Consider the following 18,200-nt stretch of genomic DNA (forward strand, 5'->3'; position numbering starts at 1 on the left):
TATATTTAGTGTGTACCTGCTGGTCTGACTGATATGTAAGCTAAGAAATTCCCTTCCGACTGAGAAACTGGATAAAATTACCTAATAACAATTATTTTATTATTACAAATTGTACTGCAGTTATCTAGTTAATTATCTGTGGTGAAAGGCCCTGCCTCAGACGTCCATAATATTCTGTAATTTTGGAGATTTATTCTGCTTTTGATATTGACTGGAAAATATGAACTGTTCATGGATATGCTTGTGGAATATTTTTGTGTAACTGTGTGTCATGTATAGCTAGTGGTATACGAAATGTCTGCTTTATTGGATCTTAGCATATTAGATCTTAATGTACAACTTACATGTACTATGAAGCAGCAGCTTATGTGTGGATGTTGTACAACATACAAAGACCTTGATGATAACTAAATAAATAAATTTGTTTTCAGTATAACAGGTATTCAAAAAGTCAAGAAAGAAAACATCTCCTCTGAAACTTGCAGAACACTTCCGATTTAGTCAGTCACCATGAACAAGAATACTTGTACTCTTCATGGGAGGAGTAAAAGTGTAAGTAGGTGGTTTTATTTTCACTGCTTCTATTTTTATTATCAGTATTTGTATATAACGCACATGATTTAAGCTGGCCTTTGAAACACCACTTTCTGAGTAGGATAGCAACTGTGATAGGTTCTTCGTTAGTCTTACCCTACTCTTGTATCTGTATCCAAAATAAGCACTGATATGTGATGTGCACATACAAAGATAGGTTTATTGAGTAATTTTGTTTTATGTGATTTTTTTGGAATTGACATCCATTTTTCTGAGAGCATTTTTGACCAAATTATTAAAAAAGATATTTTTTTTAGCATATATTATAGCATAAGTCTATATGTTGCTGACACATAACATGCTCAGAAGTACATGCTGCTGAATGATTTTGGCATCAAGATTTGCTAATTATTATATTTGCTAATGCATTGTAGAAATGCTGAATATGGTACAGGTAAACAGTGAGACAACGTGCTAATAATAAATGCCTAAATTTGGATGAAGCTTAATTTTGACTTATGTATGCCTATCCCAGTAACCAAGAAATAGAATGGTTAAGATGCTTCTCCAGACTCTTCTGTCTTTCTGGTGCTCAATAGAACAGTATTACTATGTGATATTATATACTGATGACTCTGCCTTCCAAGCATAGACAAAAACTGAATGTTCCTTTCTAACATGCTATTGCTATGCCTAAGCTGTTAAATATGCCCCTTCTCCTGATAGCCAGGGACATTTTATTCAAGTGGTTTGATAAATGGAAATTGGAAATAAAAGTTAGTGTGTGCCAGATGCTGCACCTACAAGGACAGAGGTTACAGATACAGTTTTTATTTTTGAGGGGCTTTCAGCTTGTATGAAAACAAAGTGTTCTTAAGAAATTATTCAGATCACACTGGATCCAGCTTTTCAGTTCTCTTCTGAGCCTCTTCCATCTAGCTCTGTAATGGCATTAAGACTGCTGCATCTGCTTCTTGCTACTAATACCTTAGTGCATCTGCCTCCTCACCCCCATTTGCTGCCTCTACTTCTTACCCAATATGGTTGGTTCTTGAAACAAGAGGGTGAGTTTAGTTGACTTCATTCAGAATTGCTCAAGTATGTGTCTTTTCTCTCAGCTGCTGGAAAGTGGTGCAGACATTCTGACCACATCTGAATTTCCTTTTCAAAAATTAAAGATCTTCCAATATAATCTTCTATTTCCTGTAACTTTGCTGGATATGCCATCAATGTGTGTAAATATAACAATGGGGAAAAGTGACAGACCTTTGCTAAAGGGTGCCACTACATAATTAAACAAATAGCCTGATGCAATACGGTAAACTGAAAACAGGTATCCAGTGTGAAATTTCACTATTGATTTTGTTTGACCTGGTGAGAAATTATGTGAAGCATAAAGCTGGCAAAAAAGTTTAAACAAGTGCAAAGCATAACATTTTTATGTCATTTGGGCTAATAAGATTTGATCAAATTTTGGACAAAGAGCAGCAATGTTTCGGTTTTAGTTGGATCAATTTTGAGCAAATATCTATTAATTCAAAATATCTTAATATTTCACTAAAAATTTTCTAGTACATATTTTATAAGATTTACTTCCAAAATGTCAATAAATACATCAAAGCAGGCCCTGAAAGTGATTTTATTTTTAACCTACAGAACAAACTTCTTGATTTTAGTGTTAAATGCATGTTGTTCTGAGCATGCAATCATAACCACTTGCAGCTATTTTTCTTCTATCTATATGAATTATGGAATACTTCCTACTTTTTTTTTTTTTTTTTTTTTTTTTTCCCAATTGTGAAATATATAATCCCTAAGGAATTATTTTAAGATTGTGTCTAAATAATTCTTTCACTGATTGTAGTAGAAAATAGTGATAGACTTTGAACAAAGGTGTCCTAGAACAGTCTCTTTTGCACTTATTGAGTACAGCCAAAGTTTTCGTTTTGTATGTTGATGGTATAACATCTTCCAAGTTGCTATATGTCTGTTGGTTTGCATTTGCATTGTCAAAGTTATCCATAGTTTGTCAGGCCAGCCATTTCCCAAACGACCTTCTTATGAATTTAAGAAAAATCTCAACAGTGAAATGAACAATCTTTAAAGGAATCGTGGATTATGGCTTTTATTTCTTGGGATGTTTCTGTGTAGCCCTAGTTTTCCTTCAGTATTACTGAACATATTATCTCAAATATTAGCGCGGGTGAGACCTCGTCTGAGTATTGTGTCCAGATTTGTAGTCCTCAGGACAGGAGAGACGTGGACCTGTTGGAGCACATCCAGATGAGGGCCTCAAAAATGATCCAAGGATTGAAAATCCTTTCCTACATGAGAGGCTGAGAGAGCTGGGGCTGTTCAGCCTGGGGAAGAGAAAGCTATAGGGAGATCTGAGAGTGGCCTATCACTATCTAAAGGGAGCTGTAAGAAAGAAGGAACCAGACTCTTTAGATGGATGTATGAGGATAGGACAGTAGGAAATGGTTTCAAAGAAAGTGAGGGAAGATTTAGACTGGACATGAAAAAAGAAGTGTTTTACAGTAAGGGTGGTGAGGCACTGGAACAGGTTGCCCAGAGAAGTGGTGGATTTCCCATCACTGGAGACATTCAAGGTCAGGCTCTGAGCAATATGATGTAGCTGTAGATGTCCTTGTTCATTGCAGGGGAGCTGGACTAGGTGACCTATAAGGATCCTTTCCAACACAAATGATTCTATAATTCCATGCTTTTAATATGGAAGATGAATCTGCAAATGTGTGTATATACACATATATATACACACCAAATGTAGAACTAACTTTGTGCACAATGAGCCAGCAGAAGCTTAGCTTAACAGTGTAGAATAATACAAGTTAGAGAGAGAAAAGACTTTATCCCCATTATCAGATTTTCTGACAAAAAAAATAGTACTATGAAGTGCTGGTGTAACTTAGAGCTTTGACTATATATATATATGTATATATATAAATCTTGCCAAGCAATCTAGTCATTGGAAACATGTTGCTAGTATTTATTTTTAAATTTCCTTTAATAGGATTTTATCCCCTTGCTGGTACTTTATGTCCTCAGACAGAACAATGTGTATAATCTTGCTAGTCTGTCACCCTCTCCCTTGCTGGTTTGCACAATATTCCTAGTCATTCTTCTGTTGGTAGCCTATGGAGTAGCACTTAACAGTATTTGGTAATAACATTTTATATAACAGTCAGCTCTCTTTCACTCACTGTATTCAGTGAGATTGCCTGCATTTATATCGTTTCAGATGTACACAGTTTGTCTATTCTCTCTTAGTCATTTTCCTTAGTTAACTTTTTACTTCTTTAAATAGTTACCCCATAAACAAATTCCTCTATCTCTGAAATTTCTATTTTTCTGTTGTCTTGACCTGCTTAGAATATTCTAGGTGTTTCATTGTTTTAACTTCCATAATTTACCACATGCTGTTTCTGAAAATAGAGTTAAATTTTATTCTTTCCCTCAGTGTAATTTGTTTGTTTATTTATTTGTTTCTCACAGTTACTTCAGGTAGAAGACAGAGATATTAGTTAGTGCTTAACTGCTATGCAAGAGACTTTTTTTAGCATGCTTTTAATAAAATAGTAAAATTCTTTGTGTTTTGGAAGGGCTTCATATTATTTTCATAAAAGGATGGACAGTGTAATGTATTTCAGCGGTGTAGGTGGAGACAGATAGCTTTACGAGGTACAACATCATTTGTTCTTTGTCATAAAAATAATGAAATGCATTATTTATTGGTATTTTAAAATCAAACTTGCAGCACATATTCAGTTAAATTGGCATGGCTTTACACACCATCAGTAATAATTTTCTGTAGAGCATTATAATAACTGGATTTCTAAGTGAGTCTACTGGAGTCATATACAGTCATCTGAATGAAGTAAGAGTCCTCTGCAGGTGATGAGAGTGCCAGTATATGAGCAGGAAAGAATAAAGTCTGCATGTTACACTGTGTGGGTGTGCATCTTGGAACATTGTGTCAGAAGTGAGTCAATTCTTGTGAAATCAGAAAGCAGCTATATTGCAAGAAAAAGAACCAGCCAAGAGGATATGTTTAGCAACTGGCCCTGCTTAAGCTGTAGAATTTCAACAGCTTCAACAAAAATAAAGAGTGGGTGGGGCTGAAAGCAAAATTAGAATGTTTATGCTGTAGTAAAGAACAAAGACTGCTATGTGCACCAACAATATATGGTCAGCCTTCTAACCTATTATATCTTTAATAGCCAAGACCGTTTTGAGTTTGTAAACGTGCATCTCATAAAAGGTGTATTTTGTGGAACTGTTAGTTGTGTTCTGTAGAAACTACTGAACACCAGCAGCGGATAATTATGCTGTCTCATTCTATAATCAAAACTTTAAAATAAATTTATGGCTACTGATATGATCAGAAGATGCTAGATCTCAAAGGGCTGTGCAACAAAGATGCTGAGAGTTTAGTTGTGTGCAGATGTTGATGAAAAAACTCATCCAAATGCAAAGCAGACGTGGAGCACCCACAGAGATGAAATGCAAAAGAAGGTGGAGAGCTATTTGCAAATAACTGACTCACTGAGATGTTTTCATCCAAAGCAGTTAGGGTTAAATAGTTGCAACCCTTGCTAGAGAGCGAGAGAGTGAAGGGGAAGTTAGAAACTTCCTCTGTCATTATGCTCACTTCTGTTTGCATTATGAGTCAGAGATGACAAAACCAAGGTGCTCTTTGCATGTCAGTGAATGGTCAGGGACAGGGAATGTCTTCCTTTTGCTCTTCTGCTCACCAAACAGAAGAGTTCTTCAGCAATAGGGTAATACTAAACCAAAGAATAGAGTGATGTAGTTCTACACAGGGAGTGTGAAGGAGCTGCAAATATATTCAGTCCCAGGCCTCTTCTTATCATATTGCAGTTCTGTCAAGAGCAATCCTTGCTTTAGGACATTTTCTAAGTAACTATTCATCAACAGAAATGGGAGAAGCTCACAGTGTTCCAGAAGCATTCTTTTTTCACGGTAAATTTGCACTACTTCCAAATAAATTGATTTTTCTCTCACTGCAAACAGTTAGACCCATTTGTTAGCTGATAGAAGGATATTTAGAAGGAGATTGCTTGGATTAAGTATTCCTCATTAATGAGATGCAACAACATTGGTATTCTTTGTCTTTTTTCACCCCTTCATCCACAGATATTGTGTTTGCAAAGAAAGATAAAGCACGGAAAAGGCAAAGGTGAACACAACTAAAGTGCGAATAGAAGCATGATGACTGCTGCTACCTTTTCTTTAATGTGACTTACTGTTGTTGAGTGGCAAAATTGACATTTTTAATCAGCAAGTTTCCTTAAGTAAACCTTATGCAACTGATGCATAAGAGTCACCTGAAGAGAGAATAAGTGGTGCCTGAAGCAACATTAACTCTTTCTATATGTTTTCTAACATTTCTTGTACAGGAGTTAATACCTTATGTCCATACTTAGAATGCAGTATGAAAAGGAATGGCTGGATTTGACTCTCAGTAGATTAATTACTTCAATATTCAGTTACTATTGATGAAATCAAGTAGTTTTGGATGCATTTACAGCAAGGACATGAATACATTTGAATTTCTTCTAACTGTCAAACTGGCATTTGGAGACAAAGAAAAAGGTTATATAGCAGGAAGATGCCAGTGTATTCTTGATAAAGAAATTGCAAATGTGTTTCTTTACTCCCACTCACTCTGGATTTCTTCCTTTCTGTCTTCCACCCTCTCCAGGGTGGATGTTCCTACTAATGTTTCTAGCCATTCCATTCTGATCAGATATAAAATCTGTTCTGAATGCTTTCCTTCCTTCTGCCTGCGATATTTCTGACACTAATGCACACACTTTTGTCATCATTCTCTTTTTGTGACTCATCTCCTAGTTCAGCTCCTGCCTACCTGCTTAACTAAGTTCCATGCTTTTTGAAACAAGTCTTCGTATTTCCTTATCAAAGCTTGGGCAATACTTAGAAGTTTGCATCTGATAACTGCATAGTTTGGAATATGAAAACACTCCTACCTATATGTTAACTGACTTAGCAAGTCTAACCTATAACTCAAATGTCATCCATGTCTATGCAGATTTAAAAAATAGTCCGTGGGCTAGTAACATTTATTTAGTTTAAACTATATCAACAGAAAATCTCTTGATGGTTTGAGTGGGTCTGACAGAGAACTTGACAGCTCTGCTACACAAGCAAACCATTTTTGGAGTTCTTACATATTTATGTTACTGCCATTCCAGTTCATTCTCTCTCAGAGGATAATTATCTGTACCTGACACTGTATTTTCCTACCAATACAAACTACTTTTATACTTCCAAATATTTCCACTCCAGTGCTGGAATTCAGGCTGTCTCTAGGAGGCACAGTGGATAACTCACATCCTGCTTTGCAGAAGGGCCTGACAATTGTCAGCCACATGTATCAGAATTACACCAACTTTCATGTTGGCCAAAAATAATTGTTCTTTGAAAATAGTTCCAGCCTTCTCGATTTTGCTGTTTGAGAGAAATCACTTTTACCTTTGTAATTATTTACTACAATGAAAACAGAAGTATATGAACCTGAGGATCCTAATGTGGTACCATAATATAATAATGTATAGTGTATACTTACCTAAAAGAGCAAATTCTTATTTGTAGTACAGAGGAATATACTAGAACAGGAGGCGATAGATTGATAACTGAAATGATTGAGGGCCTGGAGTAAATCAAACTGAAAAAGACTATGAAGGTCAAGACTTGACACATCACACTTCATAATGATGAAGGCTGGTGGTTGTGGGAAGAGTAGGGAAGAAGTGTGCAGTTAGTGGATACTGTAAATTAAATACATTTGCATTAGAAGTTTGAATAATATGGTCTCTCCCTATTTTTTTCACTACATATTTTCTGGTAAATAGGAAAGTGATCTTCTGGACACATGAGTTCATGATTTCCTCATCTTTTGAACTCCACTCTCAGTCTGAGTTTTTAAATGTTGCCTAAGACATGATTGACTGACACTGTGTATATATGGAGGGAAAGGCAATATTATGTAATTAAATGATACATTCCTCCTCTGCCTACAATTTTACGTTGTCATTTGTTGATACGGTCAATATCCATGTCTGTCAGAGTGCCTGCAACAGATAGAACAGTTGACTCTTCAGCAAGATGAACTTCTTGGCATGCTTTCAATATGAACATTAAATAGTTTTAATAAAATAAGTAAAAACCAAAGATTCTGAAGTATGATAGAGGTTGCCAGTGGCAAGAAGCAGTAACATGACTGATGTTTCTAGGGAAAGAAATATCATAGTTGGTAGCAAAATAATTTGCTAGAGATCTGTGTAGAACATTGAAATGTTTTTCTGCGAGTTGTTGTGAAAAAATATAAATAATTCCACTACAAGATTTGCTATTCTTTGACCACCAGAGTAACAGAAAATATAAAGAATTCGAAACAGAATGTGAGAAACATTTGAGTACAATTTAAGTTCTGAGTTGTCTGACAAGAGCAGTAAATAGCAGAATTAAAACTATCACTGAATTTTTACACTGCTCTCTTGTTACAGGTTATATTGTGTTTCTATAGTAATGAATGTCTTTAGAAAGAACTGTAACTATTTGTGCAAAATGAGTATATGCTGTGCACTTTATTTCTTTGTAACACATGCAATATATTTCATCTTCTATCTGTATATTCATATATGCCTGCACACATACTCATGATAGTCTAGAGCCTAACAGTATATAATCTGAATGAAGAAACTTACAATGAGTTTTCCTTAAATGAATATGCAGTTCCATTGCTATAAAAAAAAAAGTCACATTACACAGTCCTGGAAAGAGCTAATAAGTTTTATTTTGTATGATTTTATTTTTCAAAAAAAGCTATTTTTTTTCTTTCATTCAATGTACTGCATTGGCAGTAAATTGAGTTTGGTTATCTTACATAGCACCTGAAATAGAACAGAGCAAAATTTCCTCATGCCAGCGTATGAATAGTGATGCTACTCTGGTTTTAGTCTCTGGACTGACGATAGCTGGGGGCTGGAAAAACTAGTAACATCCTGAAAGTGATGGTTTCATTTCCAGGGTCTTTCCTGTTTCCCGCAGCACTGCAGGACTTAGGAAAATATGTTTCATCAATTTCCCTCTAACTTCTACCTTTAATTTTGATATTCACACTAAAATCCGTTTTCAAAAAAGGAAGAAAATGTCATAGTTCTTTGGAAGTTTTCTTTTCTAATCAATTCCTTTAATTAAGTGTGCGAAACTGGTTTATAGAATCTATTTATTGTAACGATATTGAATTAATACTAATTTCCTTGGTAATACTTCTGTAGAGTTAAATCAATGTGTCTTTGGATTTTAAAGAATTGACATCATTCTCTCATTTACATTCTAGAGAAAAAGAGGTTCTGCCTGGTTTCAAAGAATATGTGTTTTGATACATTTTGAATATAGCTTGCTAACACATTTAACAGAAAGAATCAAAAAGCATTATCTTAAGCAATGATGTGATATAACTGCCATGGAGTGATGGTCTCTTCTATTAGAGCTGAGGCTGGGTAATGTAAATGTTTTGATTTTCAAAATAGAAGAAAAATCAGTTAAAAGATTTCTTTAAGAAACTTTTGGTTGGTTGCAGCTAACGCTTTGGAGAAAGATGTTGAAAAATGTTCTCAAAGTACCAAATGACACCGTGAGAAGTATTTGTCCAATGTGAAGCAGTTTTTCCTTCTGTACTTCTGTTATTTCTTTTGTTCATATTTAAATATACAGTGTAAGTGGAGACTTTTCAGTTTCTTCCTTTTGCCTTTACATAGGATGGATGAATATTTTTCCTGCTTACCACACTTTTAGTAAGTTCTAAAAAAGCAGCTTATTATTTTGTTTCCTTTGTAAGGCTGTTTGTAAATTACCTACCTGTCAATGGTTTGCCTTGTCAGCCCTGAGATGGAGAAGCAAAGGTGAATTGTGAACTTGCTCTATGGACTAGCAGTCCAGTCTCAGACTCTGCATTATAGAGAACTATTTGTTTTTCAGATCTATCTGCTTTTCTTATTGCTGTTTACTCTGCTTCAGGTCAAGTTTTCCTTTCCTTTCTTCAAGGTACGCTATCTACAGCCTCAGTTGTGAATGGCTTCATCTTTTCTCTTTGTAAATATAAAGTTAATCTTAGAATCAGAATGACTTACGTTGGAAGGGACCTCAACGATCATCAAATTCCAACTCACCTCCCACAGGCATGGTTACAAGCCATCAGATCAAATACTAGATAAGATTTCCCCAGGGCCCCACCCAATCTGGTCTTAAACACCTCCACGGATGGAGCATCTACAGCCACTTTGGGAAACCTGTTCCAGCACCTCATAACTCTCTCAGTAAAAAAAACTTCCCCCGACTTCTAATCTGTATTTCCCTTCCTTTAGTTTAAAACCATTTTGTCTTATCACTATCTACCAATGTAAAAAGTTTATTTCTTTCATATTTATGAACTCTCTTTAAATACTGAAAGGCTGCAACCTGTATTCAGAGGTTTCCCCACAGCCTTCTCTTTTCCAGGCTGAACAAACCCAGTTCCTTCAGCCTGTCTTCACAGGACAGATGCTTCAGCCCTTGGATCATCTTTGTTGCCCTCCTCTGGACCCTTTCCAAAAGCTCCACATTCTTCCCATGTTGAAGGCCTCAGATTTGGATGCATTACTCAAGATAAGGCCTAAAGAGGGCATAATAGAGGGAGACAATCACCTCCCTGTCCTTGTTGGCTACACCTCTTCTGATGGAACCCAGGATACCATAGGCTACAAGTGCACACTGCTTACTCACGTTAAGTTTCTCATCAACCAGGACTCTAAGTCATTCTCACTGTGGTTACTCTCAATGAATTTTCCCAGTTATATACCTATCTGGGATTTCCTGGATCCAAGTGAGAAACCTTGCACTTTGCACCTCACTGTGTTCACAAGGGCCCACTTTTCAAGTTTGTCAAGGTCCCTCTGGATGGCATCCCTTCCTTCTGCTGCATCAACTACCTCTCAGCTTGGTGTCATCAGCAAACTTTCTGAGGATGCACTCAATCCCGTAATTTATGTCACTGATAAAGATATTAAAGTATATTTAATCCCACACTCCTGGGGAACACCAGTTGTTATTGGCCTCCATTTGGACATAGAGCTGTTGACCACAACACTCTGGCTGCAACATTCCAACCAATTCCTTACACACTGAATAGTCCACTTTTCAAATACATCTCTCTCCAATTTAGAGATAAGGATGTGATGGGGGACCATGTGAAAAGCCTTGCAGAAGTCCAAGTAGATGACATCAGTCACCTTCCCTTTGTCCATTGATCCCATCACTCCATCACAGAAAGCTACCAGATTGGTCAGGCACGACCTTCTCCTGGTCTCAGATCACCTGCTCATCCCTCATATGACTTAAAGTGCCTTCCAGGAGGACCTGTTCCATGATCTTCCCAGGCACAGAGCTGGTGCTCAGCAGCCTGTAGTTCTCTGAGTCCTTCCTCTCTTTTAAATGGGAGTGATGTTTCCCTTTTACCAGTCCCCAAGAACTCTGCCTGACAGCCAAGTCTTTTAAAATATGATGGAGAGTGACTCCAGTTTGTGGCTGAAGAGAATTTGTTGAGTTATCTAAATTTGGCAGAATTTGGCTTGATACGTGGCCTTCATAAATTCTAGGATTTATTTGGTATAACTTTTGAGCTTCTCAATTTCTCTAGGTTCCTAGCTGTTGGCTTGCATCTGTGCTTTTCAGGTTTACTAGCAGTTGTTTCAGTCTTTTGTTCTTTAGAATCTGATTTTGACTGAACTTATTTCTGTTAGCTGTCTTACCAGATCATATGACATCTTCCTAATCATGGCATTTCCTTGTAAAATATAATATAAATGAGAAAAAAAAAAAAAAGTAAAAAGTTAATCTATGAAGAAAGCCAATGTAGAGACATAAATTTTTGTATGAGATGGGATATTTTTTTCAGTTTTTCTTCTGATAGAATTTGAATATTGAGTCTTGAGAAAACTGACTGCAATACCAGAGCCGTTGAAAATACATAGAGACAATACTGCCCAATTTTTCTCTTAGATTAATAGAGTTTTCTACATATGAAGTTTGAAACTTAAACAAAGGCTATTGCACTCTTGTTGTCTACATTCTTTTCACTGCATGTGCTTTATAAATAACACCACTTAATAGTCAACTTCCATCTCTTTCTGGGGCAGAACATTGCATATCATTGATTTCCCAGCAGGGCTCTATATCTACATTACATGACACATGCTGAGACCTAGATATTGCTTAGTAACAATTGTATCTGAATGGTAACATAAGACAAAATGAAACAGAGTTGGAGGGGAAGGCTTTATACATAGATGGTGAGAAAAAAAAAATAATCAAATTGTCATGTATCTCCTACCATCTACCCATCTACTTCTGGCCTTTCCTGTGGTTGATTTGCTCCTGGGAAAAAAAAAAAAAAAAAAAAAAAAAAAAAAAAAAAAAAAAAAAAAAAAGTTTGCTTGGTTCTTTTATAAACTTCTAGAAACAATTTTCAGCTGTTGTTAGTCTCCTCATGAGAAGCCAGCTCAGCTCAACAGCACAATCTAGATAGTAAATGCTTAGGTCTCAGAGGTTTTGTGAGGCAGTTTTCAAAATAAAGCAACCATCCCAGTCCAGATAGTCTTATTTAATTTTTTTTGCTCTTGATGGAATAAATTAGGCTTTTTATTTTCTCTCTTTCTGTATTTCCATTTCTAAAAATGGCAGCTCCTCTTGTCTGGAAAGGTTAGTATTAGAAAGAAAGAGAAACTACAGCGGGATGGGAAATTAATATTTCGTAGAGGCTGTGTGATTTTTCTAGTGAAACCTGAGGCAGGATGGGTGAAAGTAGCTACAGGATATATAGAATGATGTAATGGCTCAGAGTTAGGCTGTACTTGGAGCCTTCTCCAAGTTTCTTCGTAGGCTGTTCTGGCATCTCACTCTGTGTGTTGTCTAGCTTTTCAATCTGTTTGTGTTTGGAATCAGTTCAAAACACCAGAAAACACCCAAACCTGGAGTTTGGAGTCAGCTAATACTTTTTACTGTCTGTGTTTTACCACTTTCCTTGTACACTATTTGGCTAATTTTCATTAATCTACCTTCTCCTCAAGGTAGAATATAATACTTATAATACTTTAAATTCTACCTTTCAAGGCTGTAAATAATTTGTATATCAAAGTACCAGCCTTGTGATGACTGTTAAAAGTTTTGTCACTAAAAAGAGTTAGCACTTGTTTCCCATAAGCTATTGACCTACAAACATAATAAAATTATCATCTGATTTAAACTTTATTCAACCTGTTTTTTTTTGTGTTGGTGTTTTCTTTTTCTCTATTAAGTTATCAAATGGTACTGCCCTTTACCTACTTCTAAGTAGGAGAGACAACAGTAATGCCATTTACTTGGGCATTTAGTCACAAGCACAGTGACAGTAATATTGTTTCAGACTCATGGAAAATATCAGTAAAATTGTATAAAAACAGCTATTTTGAATTTTATTTTTGTGTTTACTGCTGATAGAATCAGAAGTGACTATGATTTTTACCATCTAGATTGCTGGATAGTTGAAACATTTTGACAAAATTTGAACACGCCAGTAACAACATTCATGAATACTTCTATTGAAAGTTCTTGCTTGTATTTTTCAAGTTATCCTCTGATTGTCATTGGTCATGTAGTACATTGAGTAGCAGTGCAGTCCCAGTTAATCATTTATGTTTACTTAATCAAGCACTGTATGAGAAGTCTGATCAGAACTGTTAGTATTTTATAAGCATCTGCTATTTTTGTAATTGCTTTTTATTTTTCATCTGCATGTTGGTACCAAGATGTAAGTAAAGTAGTTAAAATAACAGATAACAGATGTGATCTACTTAACTAAAAGTCAACATTCTCAGATTCTTCTATAGATGAAAAGAAAATTAACAGAACTAAATTTCTGTAATTTATTTCAGGTATTTTGTATATTGAGTTTGGTTAATGATGTCTGTCTTGCACCTTTTCAAGGTGAATGATATGATATAGTGAATATCATAGGAATTCTCCGCAGTTACCTACAGCCTGTGCTAAAGATATTCTGGAGGTGTGAAATTCCTGCCTTCTTCTGTAATCCTACTGACAATCTCCTCTCCTGTTCCTTCCATTCCTGTTTTATTATATTAAATAATACACAGTGCCGTGCTTTTGGATGAGTTGTCAGCAACAGAGTTAGAGATTGGAACTTCTAAAGCTTATATACTGTCATGATAAGCTCATCAATCTCAAGTATACTGCACAGTGAATGAAGTGTGACTTGCATAATTCCCTGGGACAGCAAACTGCTGGGTTTTGATTGTTCTGTGCTCAGTGTTCTAACCGTGGCTGACTGTTTTAAATCTTCACCTGTTTTCTTAAGCTATAGGGCTTTATATTTGTAGAAAACTGAAAGCATATGGAAGAGAAGAAAACGAAACTGAGGGAATTTTTTTTTTAGGAAAATTTTATTAGAATTAAATTTATTCTTATAAATTAGTATGTGCTGTCGCCAATGTCATTTACTGGCTAGTACCAAATGGACTTTTTGGTTAGTCAAGATAAAATGCAATGCAAATTATGGAATAAATGTGTCTGATATTTCTTTGCTAATCATGTCTTTTTTTTCCCCCCATGTTCACAAGTACTGGGTCTCTGTTCATTTTCCCGTTAGTTAACCATATGTTCCTATTCTGTTTCTCACTGCATAACAATTCTGTCTATGTCTCCAGTTTCTGTGTATGGCTTTTTTTTTTTTTTTTTTTTTTTTTTTTAACTTTAGCCTTTCTGGTTGCTTCTACTTGAACATGCCTTCTAAATTACAAATATAAAATAATTCAAAGAAATTTAGGCCCAGGGTATTAATGGTGAATCAAAGAACAGAAATGTAATTGTAAAGCCAAAGTAGAACTACTGGGTCTGGGAAAGAGAATATTATTTTGGCTCCAAGAGCAGCTTATGCATCTCTATCACTAAGGATATCAAACATACAAAAAAAATAGTGGGATAAAGTAAACATTGTATGGTTGAGAGTACTGATCACTCCATTCATACCTGAATACTCTTCTTTCCGCTGGAAAAAAAACACTCCCCAAGGTATGGCAATCAGAAATATCCATTACCTTTACAATATGTCTAGAAGGTCTGCAAAAAAAGGTCATCAAGCTTTGGTAGAACACAGGTCAAACTGACTTACTGATTTTGTCAGTGATTTGGGAAGGCAGCTTAGATAATATTTCATTGATGAGAAAGATATCAGTTTGTGACGTAAGAACACATGCTGTATTTGGACTTGAAAACCCATGTGCATTTGGGGTTAATAATAGGAGTCACTGCTGAGAATGGCTGAAGATTGAAAAATGAAAAACTTCATCCCTAATGGGCAAAAATACCATTTTATCACTTTTTTTTCTGCCTGGTTGTAGTAAACAGAAGATGTGCAATTTATGCCTAATAATAATTTATTATTGGGTACATATGAATTTGATGCCAGAGGATAGTATCCCTTCCATGCTTATCTTTGGTTGTTTTGCTATTTTAACTGCTGTGTTTTACCTAAAATGAGTTTCTACTTTCTAGCTTTCAATCAAGTGTGTTCTCAGCCAAAGAGAACTAAATGGCTGCACAACATGCAGCTGCTAAAGGAAAGATGTAGAACAGATGGCAGTCTCTACGCTGATAATAATGCTGTCTGTGTGGTCTTACCTATTCCCCTTTGCTGTCTATGATTAGATGAGTAAGGAAGAATTTTATGTGTTGTCTTTTGGGCTTTTTATAAGCAAGAAAATAAGCCAAGCTCTGTCTCTCTAGCCAGAGACTGTTGATTTCCGAATAACTTGAGGTCAATATTTTTAAGGTAATTGACTAACCCACAAGAAAAACATTGCAGCTGATCATCGACCTGTTACAAAGAGGTTTAGCATCCTAATCTTTGCATCTTGTTCAGTTTGAAAAAGTTCAAGGATATGATACCTGCAGATGTTGCTGGAATCTTTTGAATATGCTCAGTATTCTCTTCTTGCTTACAGGAATACTGGAAAAAAACAAACAAGGAAAAATGAACAACAATTTGCTGATACACTCCTAATTCTAGTATGTGAGTGTGCATGCCAGCGTATGCATCAAGGATGCTGACAACTATTTAAACGATTAGCATGTTCATTTCTGCCTTTTTCTGTCTCCCATATGTTCCCTGTGCCTTTGTTCTCAGGCTTTAAAATAGTAGAGTTGCAAAAGTATTTTCAGAGAGGAAATGATTAGGGGAAGAGAGTTCAGGCTTATTTGGGGTAGAGAGAAGAAGTTTGAGTGTTAAAACTTAGGGTAGAAGTTCAGATCTTACAACTTAGAGGAACAGCTGATGAAAATTTATGTAAATCTTGCAAAAAAAAATCCTTCTGTGCTCTACCCTATATGCAATTTTTATCACAGAGAATTATTAAAGCAAGCAATTTATGATGTAAGAATTACTTTCTTGGGTGCTATATTCTCCAGACCAAACAAATCATTTCCGTCAGCTGCTTCTCATAAGACCAGGTTCACTGCCCTGCTCTGGACATGCAGCAGGATCTCAGTATCTTTCTTCTAGTGAGGGACCCAAAACTGAAAATAGTACTCAAGGTTTGGCCACACCAATCTGAGTAGAGAGGAAGAATCACCTTCATGCTCCTGCTGGCAGCACTGTTTCTGATACAAGCTAGGATGCCACTGACCTTGGCCACATGGGCACACTGGTGGCTCATGTTCAGCCAAACATTGACCAACACTCCCAGATCCTTTTCCTCTTCACAGTCTTCCAGCCACTCTACCTGCGGGTAGACAGAAGAGATTTAGGTTAGATACTGGGAGGAAGTTTTTCATACAGAGGGTGATTACACACTGTAACAGGTTGCCCAAGGAGGTTGTGGATGCCCAGTCCCTGGAGGCATTCAAGGCCAGGCTGGATGTGGCTCTGGGCAGCCTGGTATGGTGGTTGGCGACCCTGCACACAGCAGGGGAGTTGAAACAAGGTGATCATTGTGGTCCTTTTCAACCCAGGCCATTCTATGATTCTATGATGTCCTGGGGACACGAGATCTAACAGTATCATTTCTGTAAGTGCGCAGACTGTTGCTAAAGATGTCTTACATTTTGGAAAATGACAAGATTTTTAGTTACATTATCAACCTTTTAAAGTGCTAGTTTCATAGTAAGTCAAAATTTTGTCAGTAGAAGCAATCAATGTTTGCATAGATGTAGATAAGAAATTTATTTTGAGATCTGTAAGGATTTGTGTGCAGATCTTACACATTTTTATGTCTGAAGCCCATCCAAATGTCTAATACACTTCTTTCTTTTCCTGTCTGCACAGTAAATTGAATTTTAAAGCATGTTTTTTTGTTTTTTTTTTTTAAAGAAAACAATCTCTAGAAATTAGCTCTGCAATGTTACTGCAAGAAATAGGTTCAGAAAATGTAAAGCAGTGACCTTTGTAAAAGCTTTTATTTATTGGCTATGAGAAATTACATGTCAGTATTTAATTGTGTGATTCTCAGGTAAATACAGCATGATTAGGAGATGTTCCTGCACAGATAATGAGTCATAGCCACTTCTTGTGTCTATATAGCACTAAATGTAGTGCCAGAAATCTGTTTCACTGTATGCGTTCAGTGCTACTGGATACTCAGAGCTCATATTAGCTGAATTTGTGTTTTAAGAGCTGCAGGGACTTTTATAAGGGAACACAGAGCGCAATTACTACTGAAGTTCAGCAGCAGCTTGCCTGCTCTATACACATGCCTACCATTACAATCCTTTCTAATGCTGTTGCAGTTTCATGATACTAGCCAAAGAAGCTTATACTTATTAAATGTAATGCTTCAATGATCTGTATATGACCAGGAAGTCTGGTTGCATTCTGAACAGAAAGCAGTGGGGAGAATGTAAAGTATTTGAAGTGATTCCACTTTTCAGATGGGATGGCTCATCTTTTGGCATTGTAACATGGTTTTGATACAGACTTATTTTGGCTAAAATAAAGCAAAATAATTTTTTTTTGTGTGTGTGTTTGCTTATTTGTTTTAAAATAAATGTTTTATGTGTGAGTCTATGATTCTGTGATTCTATGTTGTTTCTTTTTTTGTTGACAGTGCTTAAAATAACTTCTGTTTGCTGCTTTGAAACTTCTGTTTGCTGCTTTTGAAATTTAAAAATGCACAAAATTGGCAGTTATTATCCTGTATATTCAAGTCTCATTTTATTTTCTTTTATGAAATGGAAAAGCATCTAGGGTGATATCATGATATGACCCCAATTCCGTACTCTTTAGAGCGTGTTTTCCACTTTTGAGATTTAAATGCTATTTGAAAGCCTAGTTTTGGATCAGGTTTTTCTTGAGTCCTGCACTTGAATGTCTTAGGATGAATTGCTGATAAGTCATTGCCAAATTCAGCACATGTTGCAACCCTCCCTGCTTGACCAGATTTTATTAAAAGTGACAGGTAATGGAGTCTGCAAATAATCGAGGCCTTATGTTGACACAGGGGGACATTTCAAATGTCATGCAAATGAAACCTGGTGACATTTAACTTTCTTTCATTATTTAATTAGCATGAACTTTG

At 36.1% G+C, this 18,200-nt stretch overlaps 1 protein-coding gene across 1 annotated transcript in view; it reads left to right on the forward strand.

Moving 5' to 3' along the window:
* Window positions 1–470: 470 nt before the first annotated feature.
* LOC122182341 (cAMP-specific 3',5'-cyclic phosphodiesterase 4D-like) overlaps window positions 471–18,200 on the forward strand; it is a 90,535-nt gene continuing 72,805 nt past the window's right edge. Inside the window, exon 1 of the mRNA XM_042875518.1 lies at window positions 471–552. Coding sequence (XP_042731452.1) covers window positions 511–552 — 42 coding nt within the window. The 5' untranslated portion in view covers window positions 471–510. The remainder of the gene's footprint in view (window positions 553–18,200) is intronic.

This window comes from Lagopus leucura, unplaced genomic scaffold, assembly GCF_019238085.1.
Source record: "Lagopus leucura isolate 7727_CA_CO unplaced genomic scaffold, USGS_WTPT01 Super-Scaffold_100014, whole genome shotgun sequence".
Lineage (NCBI taxonomy): Eukaryota > Metazoa > Chordata > Aves > Galliformes > Phasianidae > Lagopus > Lagopus leucura.